The sequence below is a fragment of the Cucurbita pepo genome, chromosome 14 (assembly GCF_057944985.1).
Source record: "Cucurbita pepo subsp. pepo isolate OVF chromosome 14, ASM5794498v1, whole genome shotgun sequence".
Classification (NCBI taxonomy): Eukaryota; Viridiplantae; Streptophyta; class Magnoliopsida; order Cucurbitales; family Cucurbitaceae; genus Cucurbita; species Cucurbita pepo.
Genome location: NC_141811.1, coordinates 11992968 through 12005019, shown reverse-complemented (window position 1 = coordinate 12005019; position 12052 = coordinate 11992968). Strand labels below are relative to the sequence as shown.

General features: G+C 40.3%; 2 protein-coding genes, 1 long non-coding RNA gene and 2 pseudogenes across 4 annotated transcripts in view; 4 read left to right on the top strand and 1 right to left on the bottom strand.

Moving 5' to 3' along the window:
* The first annotated feature begins 375 nt into the window (after positions 1 to 375).
* LOC111810295 (transcription factor MYC2 pseudogene) lies at positions 376 to 2535 on the top strand (annotated as a pseudogene).
* A 1230-nt stretch (positions 2536 to 3765) lies between these two features.
* On the top strand, positions 3766 to 4908 carry LOC111810575 (uncharacterized; annotated as a pseudogene).
* A 1320-nt stretch (positions 4909 to 6228) lies between these two features.
* On the top strand, positions 6229 to 8254 carry IKU1 (VQ motif-containing protein). Of its 2 annotated transcripts, XM_023696891.2 has the most exons (2): positions 6229 to 6592; positions 6992 to 8254. In XM_023696891.2, exons 1-2 carry the CDS (start codon positions 6536 to 6538, stop codon positions 7757 to 7759), a joined length of 825 nt encoding a protein of 274 aa, XP_023552659.2. In that variant the 5' UTR covers positions 6229 to 6535; the 3' UTR covers positions 7760 to 8254. The 2 variants fall into 2 exon arrangements, with proteins under 2 accessions (XP_023552659.2, XP_023552658.2); XM_023696890.2 differs by having other exon boundaries at positions 6231 to 8254.
* A 3213-nt stretch (positions 8255 to 11467) lies between these two features.
* The window catches only part of LOC111810242 (abscisic acid receptor PYR1), a 1726-nt gene continuing 1141 nt past the window's right edge, over positions 11468 to 12052 (bottom strand). The window contains exon 2 of the mRNA XM_087117255.1: positions 11468 to 11953. Coding sequence (XP_086973381.1) covers positions 11774 to 11953 — 180 coding nt within the window. The 3' untranslated portion in view covers positions 11468 to 11773. The remainder of the gene's footprint in view (positions 11954 to 12052) is intronic.
* LOC147789599 (uncharacterized) overlaps positions 11834 to 12052 on the top strand; it is a 1543-nt gene continuing 1324 nt past the window's right edge. The window contains exon 1 of the long non-coding RNA XR_015411638.1: positions 11834 to 11925. This is a non-coding gene — a long non-coding RNA (uncharacterized LOC147789599). The remainder of the gene's footprint in view (positions 11926 to 12052) is intronic.

Genomic DNA, 12052 nt, shown 5'->3' with positions numbered 1-12052 from the left:
CACGTGTGACCTAATATCATTTTTCATTAAATCATAATATTTTTTTTACAATAAATTGTTACAAAATTTAAAAAGAAATAATTGGAATCATATATAAAATAAAATTATAGATATTTTTATAATAAAATGGAAAAAATAATCACTTGGGTGTTTAAAGATGGACACGTGTCAAACTCCCATTAGCGAAACGACAAAGACGTCACGTGCAAACAAACCGAACCGAACCGGGGCTAGCTAAACCGATCCATCTGGCAGCTATTGGTAGTACAGTTCTAAGCGAGGAGTTGAAAAAGACGCCGGGTTTTTGAACGATTAAATCGGCGATTAGAAAAAAAAGAAGCGTCGTGGTGCCTTCCTCGGCTTAGTCTGCTCCCAAATAAATGGCAATCCGATCGCCCGACATTTCTTAAGACCAAATTTCCCTTTCTTCTCCGATTTCTGTTCTCCAAATCTCAATCGCATGACGGATTATCGATTGTCGACGATGAATCTTTGGACCGACGAGAACGCGTCGTTGATGGACGCTTTCATGAACTCCGATCTCTCCTCTTACTGGGCTCCATCGGCGGCGTCGTCTCATTCTCTCCACAACCAACCGCCGCCGCAGTCCTCCGCCTCAACTTCCACTCCGCCGCCGGATCCCCCTAAATCCGTTGCCGTTTTCAATCAGGAGACTCTGCAGCAGCGCCTCCAGGCGCTGATCGACGGCGCTAGGGAGAGCTGGACTTATGCGATTTTCTGGCAGTCGTCGTACGATTACCCCGACGGGTCGGTTTTGGGGTGGGGAGATGGGTATTACAAAGGGGAGGAGGATAAAGGGAAGGGGAAGGCGAAAGTAGTGACGTCGGCGGCTGAGCAAGCTCACCGGAAGAAGGTTCTCCGGGACCTGAACTCTTTGATTTCTGGATCCGCCGCCGGACCGGACGATGCGGTGGATGAGGAGGTTACGGATACGGAGTGGTTCTTTTTGGTTTCGATGACTCAGTCGTTTGTTAATGGAGTTGGGTTACCGAGTCAGGCGTTTTTTAACTCGACGCCGATTTGGATCTCCGGCGCTGATGGGTTGTCGGCGTCGGCTTGTGAACGGGCAAGACAGGGGAAGGTTTTTGGGTTACAGACGATGGTTTGTATTCCTTCTCCAAACGGCGTTGTCGAAATGGGTTCGACGGAATTGATTCACCGGACCTCCGATTTGATGAACAAAGTCAAGATTCTGTTCAATTTCAACAATCTTGAAACGAGTTCTTGGATATCGGGAACCACCGCCGCTGCTTCCACTGCCGACGAAGGGGAAAACGACCCGTCCTCGATGTGGATTAGTGAGCCGTCGAGTACAATCGCCACCACCGTCCCTTCCGGCGACGTTCCGAGGAAGCTAACCCAATCGGAAAATCAAAAACAGAGCCAAAGCTTCTTAAACTTCTCCGACTACGGATTCGAATCAAATCCATCAAAGAGCATCACCACCGACACAACCACCACCACTACCACCACCAACACCCCGTCATTCAAGCCGGAATCCGGCGGGATGCTGAACTTCGGCAACGGAAGTCTCTTTTCCAGCCACTCACAGTACATAACAGACGAACAGAACGAAAAAAAGAGATCCCCTCCTTCTAGAAGTAGCAACGACGAAGGGATCCTCTCGTTCACCTCCGGCGTGATCTTACCCTCCTCCGGGAAAGTAAAATCCGGCGACTCCGACCACTCAGATCTGGAAGCTTCCGTGATCAGAGAAGTCGATAGCTGTACAAAATCCATAGAACCCGAAAAACGACCTAGAAAACGAGGCAGAAAACCAGCAAACGGAAGAGAAGAGCCATTGAATCACGTCGAAGCAGAGAGACAACGACGAGAGAAATTAAACCAGAAATTCTACGCTCTCCGAGCCGTAGTTCCAAACGTATCTAAAATGGACAAGGCCTCCCTACTCGGCGACGCAGTTTCATACATCAACGAGCTCAAATCGAAGCTCCAAATCATAGAAACAGAGAAAACAGAGATGGGGAAACATCTAGAGTTCATCAAGAAGGAGATGGGAGGGAAAGATCTAGGGCATTACACAAACACAATCGATCAAGATCTAAAATCAGGGAACAGAAAAGTAATGGAAATAGAGATCGAGGTTAAAATCATGGGATGGGACGCAATGATACGGATTCAAAGCAGTAAGAAGAATCATCCGGCGGCGAGATTGATGACGGCGTTGAAGGATTTGGATTTGGAAATGCTTCATGCGAGTGTGTCTGTAGTGAATGATCTGATGATTCAACAGGCGACGGTGAAGATGGGGAGCAGATGTTACACGCAGGAGCAGCTGAAAATGGCTCTGATCGCCCGGGTCGGCGGCGGCGGAATGATGTAGAGAAGAAAGGGTGTAATTAGGAGTGGGAGGGGACGTTTTTGAGGCTCCCATTAGAGAGAGATTAATAGAGGGAATCTAATATTTGGTAGATTTATATTATTTTTAGCCTTTTCTTGTTCTTCATCTTTGTATTTAGTGTAATAATTAGAGTTTATGTGTAGTTTTGTTAATTATGGAAACTAAGCGGAGGATCAAAGACCTTCCGAGTTATGAAAAAACACTTATGCTTCCAATGTCGTAACAGCTCAAGCTCACTGTTAGTAGAGATATTGTTTGTTTTGGCTCGTTACGTATCGTCGTCAGCTTCATGATTTTAAGACGCGTCTGCTAGATAGAGGTTTTCACACCCTCATAAGCTTTGACTTGTTAGGCATTGCTATCAGTCTCACGGTTTTCAAACGGGTCTACTAGGGAGAGGTTTTCACACTCTTCACACCCTGATTCGCTTTGACCCATTAAGTATCTTCACACCTTGATTAGCTTTGACCCATTAAGTATCGCCGTCCGTCAACCTCACCGTTTTAACAGGTCTGGCAAGGAGAGGTTTCTACACTCTTCACACCCTGATTGGCTTTGACCCATTAAGTATCTTCACACCCTGATTGGCTTTGACCCCTTAAGTATCTTTACACCCTGATTGCCTTTGACCCATTAAGCATCTTCACACGGTGATTAGCTTTGATCCCTTAAATATCTTTACACTCTGATTAGCTTTGACCCTTTAAGTATCTTCACACCCTGGTTAGCTTTGACCCATTAAGTATCGTCGTCAGCCTCACAATTTAAACCCTTTAAGTATCTTCACACCCTGGTTAGCTTTGACCCATTAAGTATCGTCGTCAGCCTCACAGTTTAAAACAGGTCTGTAGGGAGAGGTTTCCACACCCTTTTAAATAATGCTCTGTTACCCTCTCTACCCCCTTTGGGGCCAAAGTCCTTGCCCTCTCTACCCCTTTGGGGCCAACGTCCTCCCTGGCTACCATTTACAACAGCCCAAACCCATTATTAATAAATTGTCGTCCGCTTTAGCCCATTATGTGTCATCATCAGCTTCATAGTTTTAAACCATGTCTATTAGGGAGAGGTTTTCACGTCCTTATAAGAAATGCTTCGTTCATTTCTCCAATCCATGAGAGATCTCACACAGGTTGATTTTGCACTCCCACTTACAAGAATAAGAAGAGTCGAACGTTGCCCATTCTAGTTTTAGCATACGACCCATGAATGGTAATTTTGGTTGTTTAGGCTTATAAGCTCAATACTCCACCGTCAAACTATTAACGCTTACTCCTCTTTAATGTATTCCAAGCACATCATACTACCAAATACACAACACCCAAGAGTGCAACTAATTAAACACGGAAACAATATGCAAATCAGGCTTCCAAGTTCAACGAGCAAACCAACAAGAGGTATCCATAGAAATCGACTAACAATAAATTTAGGTGTTATAACTATTTTAAAATTGAGATGAGAGGCAATAAGAAACCCTAAAATTAGAGGGTTAATTAAAGCGTTAAGGCAATAGGAAGCCCTAAAATTAGAGAGTGGTTACCCTAATTTTGAAACCCTAAATTTCTATACAAAATTCCCCCAAATTGAATCGCTCCCCTCCGTCTTCCTCCTCCGTAACCATGACTCTGAACTGCCTCTCCTGTCAACTCTTACAGAGAACGGACTCCGAGAGAGACCCCGACCCGCAGCTCCAAAACTACTACTCCGTTCAGATAGAGCCGTCGGGGAGAAGCTGGTCCGGCAACCTCTCTTTCCGCCCTCCCGATCGCCCAAAGAAAGAACCGCTTCGAGCCCTGCCTGAGGACCAGGCGCCTCCCGTCGCCCCCCGCCGTCTTCACAGCTCCGGCCCCATCTCTTTGGGCAGCAAGGAGCCGAAGCTGGTTCGAAGCTCCGGGATGAGGAGGGATTGGAGCTTCGAGGATCTCAGAGCCATTCGAGAGGAAAAATAACCGTCTCACACACACACACACACTAGACCCATTCTATTTTTATTTTTTTATTTTTAATATATGTATGTGTATATATATATATATATATACATATACATATACATATAATATATGTATATGTATGTTTTTATTTTGTTTAAATTTCATCACATGTGTTTTATTTGGACTTACAAGGATAAAATAATGTATTATTATGAAAACTAAATTATTATTTTATATTGACTTTTTTTAATTTCGAGAATCGAATCGAGAGAGAGCGAGAAATAGAAATAGGAAAAGAAAAAGGACTCGGGATGAAAAATGTATATTGAGAAGGACCATTTTGAAATAATTGACGTATAATTTTGTCGGTCTCGAGCTCAGTAAATGACTATATCCTTGGAATCATATTCTCGAAAGGACAATTTTTGTATGAGCATTGGTTGTATGTTAACTTGTTTTATTCTTTCGACGTGGACCACTTGGGTCATTTTGCAACTATGTTCGGAAGGATTCATTGTACCGGTTGATAATCGTGATGATAGATACATGTATATTATCATATGGTGTGGTGTTTTTGATAGGCATGTATATGTATAGTTGATATCAATATCCTGGACTTGAAAAATGAGGTGAATTTAACACTTTTCACATTCTTGTGAGATCTCATATCGATTGGAGAGGAGAACGAACAAGATGTAACGAGCTAAAATAGACAATATCTACTAGCAATGAGTTTGAACCATTACAAATGGTATTAGAGCTGTAACGGGCTAAAACGGACAATAGCTGCTAGTAGTGGGCTTGAGCTATTACAAATGGTATTAGAGCTGTAACGGGCTAAAACGGACAATAGCTGCTAGTAGTGGGCTTGAGCTATTACAAATGGTATCGACGGGCCAATATTTGCCAGCAATGGGCTTTGAGCCATTACAAATGGTATCAACGGGCCAATATATGCTAGTAGTGGTGATAAGATAATGAATCACTACAAGGGGAGTAAGATTCAGATTGATCGAATATCTCAAGATAAGAACACTTGTTTGAGATTCGAATCACTCCACAAGCAAGATTGATATGTCGAACTTGAATGATTCTACATGCAACTAGAACACTTGTTTGAGATTCGAATCACTCCACAAGCAAGATTGATCATGTCGAGCTTGAATGATTCTACATGCAATCTAAACTACATAGAATTGCAAAGAAACTTAGCCATTGGCTAAAGAAGCACAAATGCTCCTTTTACTATATTTTACTATATTTTTCAGTCTACTCACAGATACATCTACTCACAGATACAACATACATGGCTTTATATAGTCTCAGAAGTAAACTATTAAAGACATTCCAAGAGTTGTAACATCCCTTCTTAATGGTCATGAATGTGGCATGAATTGAAATATCTTTTGATAATTTCAATAATATTTTATTCATATATTCATTGAAGTATATTGTATGATTGATGTCTCTTAGTTCATATCAAGTGGGTTTTGAGCTATTACAAATGATATCAACGGGCCAAAGTGGACAATATTTGCTAAGAGTGGGCTTGAGCTATTACAAATGGTATTAGAGCCCGACAACACACGTTTTAAAACTGTGAGGCTGACGACAATATGTAACGTGCCAAAGCAGACAATATCTACTGGCAACGGACTGGGCAAGGACGTTGGTCCCAAAGGAAGATCCTACATCAGTTAGGGAGTGAAACAAAGCATTCTTTACGAGGTATAGAAACCTATCCCTAGCAGACAACATTTTAAGATTATGAGGTGGACAATTATACGTAACGGACAAAGCGGACCAAACTGGTGGGCTCGTTCTGAAAAGCCCACAAATACTTTAAAACTTGGGCTCTTTCTCTCTCTTCCATCGCCGGTTGATCTGTAGAACAAATATCTCGCCATAGCCTACAGAATCATTCCATTTGTTGATTTTCCTTCAATTTTCCCGTTGACTTCCCAATCAACAATTGGGTTTGGCCTTCTTCGCCTTTTGATCCGATTGTTAGGTTTTTCTTCATATATTTGATCTATCTCTCCCCTTCGGATTTGGACCTGTTCTTCGACGTCTCAGATCCTCAACTTCACCGCGTGATTTCTTTCAACTTCCCAGTTCCCACCCTTCGGTCTTCATTTTTGTTCTCCGTGTTCTTCATAGTGTTCAAGACGTCAGAATCCTTGTCTTCTTGAAGGCCTATTTAATTTGGTTGCTCGCAGAGACCATGCGGTGGTCGATTGCTTCACGGATTTTTAAATTGCGGAGGATGATCAAATTAAGGGTATGATTTCGTTTTTATGCTTTGTGGTTGAATTCTTACTGTTGTGTTCGGCCTGAATCTTGAAATTTCTGCTGGGATTTGATTTAGATAGTGTTTTCTAGGTTTTCTGTTGGAGGATTGTGATTGTTTAGATTGTTTAGATTGTTTAGATTGTTAAGAGAAGTGAAATTTGATTTGTTTGGTGTTTTGTTGGGATAAGTTCTTGTGGAAATGGATAGGAATAGGCAGAATGAGAATTTAGGCGTGAACAAATTGGGGAAGAACATTAGGAAGAGCCCAATTCACCAGCCAAATTTTGGAAATAATGCTGCTAGGCCTCAACCCCAGCCACAAATTTACAATATAAGCAAGAATGATTTTAGGAACATTGTTCAGCAGCTTACAGGCTCACCATCTCAGGATCCTCACCCTCCTAGAGCTCCACAAAATCCACCAAAACCCCAAAGCTTGAGGTTGCAGAGAATACGACCTCCTCCGTTAACGCCGATTATTAATCGACCGAACATGCCTGCGCCTATTCCTGCCCCCGTTCCTGTGCCTCCACCCCAGGCTCTACTCACTGATAATGTGCCTAGGCCTGCACAATTTGCTCAGCCACCTCCTAGACAATTGCCACCATTGGCACCGGGAGGAGACTCGCATTGGCCGAACCCTGCCGCTGAGTCCCCCATTTCGGCATACATGCGTTACCTTCAAAATTCAATGATGAATCCATCTCCAATGGCGAACCAGTTACCACAACCGCAGATTCCTGGTCAAATGCATCCTCCTCAAGCACCACCATCTGGTTTATTGCCTAATCCTAATCCTAATCCACCTGTTCCTGCTCTTCCACCCTCGAGATTAAACGGTCCTCCACCGCCCGTGCCAAACTTTCCTTCACCGAACTGGAACGCTCCTGCCCTTTTACCGTCCCCAACTTCCCAGTTTCTATTGCCTTCTCCTACTGGCTACTACAATTTGTTGTCCCCAAAATCACCATATCCATTACTCTCTCCAGGAATACAGTTTTCTCCGCCGCTGACTCCTAATTTTGCATTTCCATCCACGCCTCAATCAGGGATCTTAGGTCCAGGGCCTCATCCACCACCTTCCCCAGGGGTTATGTTCCCATTGTCTCCTTCCGGGTTTTTTCCCATCTTGAGTCCAAGATGGAGAGATCAATAACCCTCCGAGCGTTTTCGTGTTTAATCGCTCCATGCCTGCTGACATTTTCATCTGCTTGTGAAGATCGTTACCAAGCTCATGGTGTAAGCTAGCTAGCTGCCCTTTTTCTGTTTTATATCTTTCCATTAGTTTAATCTTTTTAACATTTTAAATTGTAAAATCCTTCTGCTTCTCATTTTGGGTCTGGAAAATCTGATTCTGTAACTTCTGTAATTCCTAGTAGGCAATATATAGTGAAGATCAAGCCACCAAAATTGTAATACTACATGTAACAGGAAGAACAGAGCTGTAACCTTAGACATAGGATCATAGATGTCGAGTTGATAACATGGTCGGTGGGTCGGTCGGTCTAGTTGAATAATAGTCCAATTCTGTAAGATTGATCGAACGAATATTGTTTGGTATCTAAGTTCTTCTTTTAGCTGGTTTGTAGAGGGAAATGTAGAAGTTGTGCATTTTTTATGCCTTTTTATTGTTCTTTATCATTTCATATTACCCTCTTGTGGCTGTTCTTCCATTCTTGTAGCTGCTTGCTTCTGTTATACAATGTTTAAATGATCATGAGAGTGGCTCTGTTAGCCCTACTGATTGGAAAGGAATGCTTGAAATTGTCTCTGTATAGGGAGAATCAAGCTTTCGTTCACTATCGGAGAATGTTAAAGTTAACGGGTAATAAACCTAACACGATATCTAGTAAAAGTATAAATTTTGAGAAGAAATTAGGTGACCGAAGAGATAAATTTATTACTTTCTCCTCGAGCTAAAATAGAGAGGAAAAACAAAAGTTTAGAGACCCAAATAAAAGTCGTGAAAAAGTAGAGTTTTCAAACTTGACATTGTAACGTTCGAAGTTAAAGTTTAGTACATTTTGGTCTATACGAAGAGTTTTATGCTAATTACTAATGGTCTTTCTAGGAGAACATTGTCGAGTTTAAGAACTCGGAAACCAAAATGCTACTTAAATCCAAAATTCAGGGACCAAAAGTGTAATTTTCTCGTAATTTTAAAATAATAAATAAATAAATGTTTGAATTTTTTTGTATTGGGACAAAAAATATCATATAAGATTATGAGCTTTCAATTTCAAAGATCCAAAAATAGATATATGAACGTGAAGCAAAAATTCCCTCAATTTATAATAAATTTCTTCTTTTGGTAATCTTCTCTCTCATCTTAAATTCTTCTCTCTCCTCTCTCTCTCTCTCTAGTCACTTATCATTTTAGAGAAAGGAGGCTGAGACTGTTAGAGAGCTCCATAAGCCTCATGGGAGGTTTATAGTGTACTTTGTTCGAGAGGCTGTTAGAGAGCTCCATAAGCCTTAGGGGAGGCTTATAGTGTACTTTGTTCGAGAGGCCGTTAGAGAGCTCCATAAGCCTCAGGGGAGGCTTATAGTGTACTTTGTTCGAGAGGCCGTTAGAGAGCTCCATAAGCCTCAGGGGAGGCTTATAGTGTACTTTGTTTGAGAGGCTGTTAGAGAGCGAGGCTTATAGTGTACTTTGTTCGAGGGGAGGATTGTTGAGGATTATTGGGAGTGAGTCCATATTTTTGCTAATTTAGAGAATGATCTTGGGTTTATAAGTAAAGAAATACATCTCCATTGGTATGAGGCCTCTTGGAGAAGTCCAAAGCAAAGCTATGAGAGCTTATGCTCAAAGAGGACGATTGGACCAAAATGATATTATAACTAATTCAACGAGTTAAGTTTATGGTTAGATCGTAAGCACAATCCGATCTGATCCAAACCTTTACATATTTTTAGGTCGGTTGGTCTCGAGCCTAGTCCAACCCTATTATCTATATGCGCGTTAGGTGGGTGTGGTGCGCGTATAGTAGTATGAATGAAAATGCATTATTTATTGGGCAAGTTGGCAAGTTGCAATGCAAAGGGTCTAAAATTGGGCCCTCCCCATCCCAATTATGCAATTCCATTTAAGTGTAGCACTCATAGACAATGCAACAATTGTTTCTCTCTCCTAATTTGAGATCATGATTTAATGTTGCATCACTTTCACACCTATCACCTTCACCACCTCCCTAATTCCCATTTCTCTCGACCTAAATTGTGAGAGCGTAGGTCTCAAATTTCGACTTGTGAGAACGTAATCGATAGCTTATGCGTTGACATTGAATATCTTTATGAATCAATTAATGTTTGTTATAGCATTGCTATGGTCCGAGTGTTACCTCCCCGTCAATATAAAATAGTTTCTAGATAGCGCAGGTGTTTCCCTCTACGGCGGAACGCTTCCCTACTGATTCATTTTTACATCCCATAGTTTCGATAGATCACTTAGCCCTGTTCATCTTCGACGCAAGAGCACTCGATTAGTAAGCTATTACTCCCTCTTTCAAAAGTGATTGCTTCTAGGCTAACCTTTTGGCTATCTCTGCACCTCTACCTTCTTTATCACTGAGTGGTCATGTAGGGGCTTTATCCCTCATCGTCTCACTGGCCGACCTTGACCCATGTCATTTTGAGATCATATCTAGTATTCAGAGTTTTGAACATTCAACTTATGATTTATGGATATTATTTTACCACCGAGCTATCGTAGTAAGTACGTATGTATATGTGTTGACGACGGTAAGATTCTCGTTAGTGGGTGAAGCTAGGAATTCAACTCGGGTGCGATTTAATATCCAATGTTGGATGTTGACTATTTCAATTTCCAAAATCTAAACAAAATCAAATTGAATGGTTGATATATGATGAATTGTTTTAAGGGGTTAGCCCTTATGACCCACATGCATGAACATACCCTTCCTTTTTCATACACATCACTTGAAAGGTGATTTGAGACATGAAGGAAAAAAGAAAAAGGGTGAAAGTTAGAATTTTTTAGGAAATCGGCTCTCGATCGTTTCAAATTGAGACGTCCCATAGTTTTGCTATTCCAAAACCTCTATATCTAAAGCTCATTTTCCTTGACTTTTTACCTCTCGATATACGCATTAAGAAACTAAACACCAATTATGCAAACTCGGATTTTTGAAAAATTTAATATAACATTCCATAAATGTAATATCTAATGACCCCGACATTTCTCTGCATACCTTACGACATAACCATCACCTACTTATTGCTTTTAAGAGTAAAAACTACACAAACATAGTTCTAAACTAAGAACGTTTAACTATGAGATTCTTATGATTGACGTTGTTTGAATGTGATATCGATTCATCATGTGTCTCTCATTTGTTTGAAGGTACGTAACAGCAAATCAAACGTGAACGAGTGGGTTGTATTTTTTATTTTGAATTCTTAATTAGTTAGGCACAACATTATTAACAAAGATTCCTTGTGGTACAAGTAGGATATTACCATTTAGTCAATTAATTTATTTAATTATAAAAGGTTTTAGCATTTAAAGAGCTTTTCAAATAATAGCCGTCCTATCATCAATCCATCTCAATTATTACAATAAATAAATAAATAAATAAAGCTAATTTTAAGGATGAAATAAAATCAAATAATTCATATATATGTATATATATATTTGTAAAAATTACCATTACAAAATAAAATATACATAATTATATTAATTTTTTTTTAATAAATATAAAATTAAATAGGTTAATTTATTATTTATTTTTTGAGTTCTAATGGGTTAATTATCTCTACCATTTAAGAATAATTTTATGATAATTTTAATTTCACAATTATTCCACGATGATCAAATACTCTTCAAATATTTTACACAATAAAATAAATAAAAGAGAAGAAATTTACTAAACGACGCCGTTTCGGGAGCTTTGTACACCGCAATCCAAGCCCACTTGTCTCTTGGTGCCATTGACTCACCTGTTGAAATCAAGGACATTTTCGTACTTTCCACAAACCGAAAAAATTAAAACCAAAAGAAGCAGAAAAATCCAGAATGTTCCAAGAAAATGATCGAGACCAAAACTCGAGAAGATGAAGATGAAGATGAAGATGAAGATGAAGATACACAAAATCATCAAGAGAAATTAATATCAACCGATCTCAAATTCATTTTCAATGTTTTCAAATTTTACTTGTTCTTGAATCGGAGATGTTCATTGTTTAGATCGCTGGAAGAAGATTTTACCGATTTCATCGCTTCGGCGACGGACGCCAATTTCTGTAGATTCAGTTTCACAACGGTATCGGCGAACAAACGAGCATCCTCCTCCGTATTCCCTGGCGGTGTTAGATTGAATGGCACAATGACCTATGATGCGTATAATGAAGATTACATTCCAAATCTATGATTTGGTAACAAACCATAAAATCATAGATTTGATAACAAACCCTTCTGTTAGATTGAATG

What these genes read in the sequence shown, in the direction of transcription:
- IKU1 (XM_023696890.2), top strand. Translation starts at nt 6,803, where the DNA reads ATGGATAGGAATAGGCAGAATGAGAATTTAGGCGTGAACAAATTGGGG.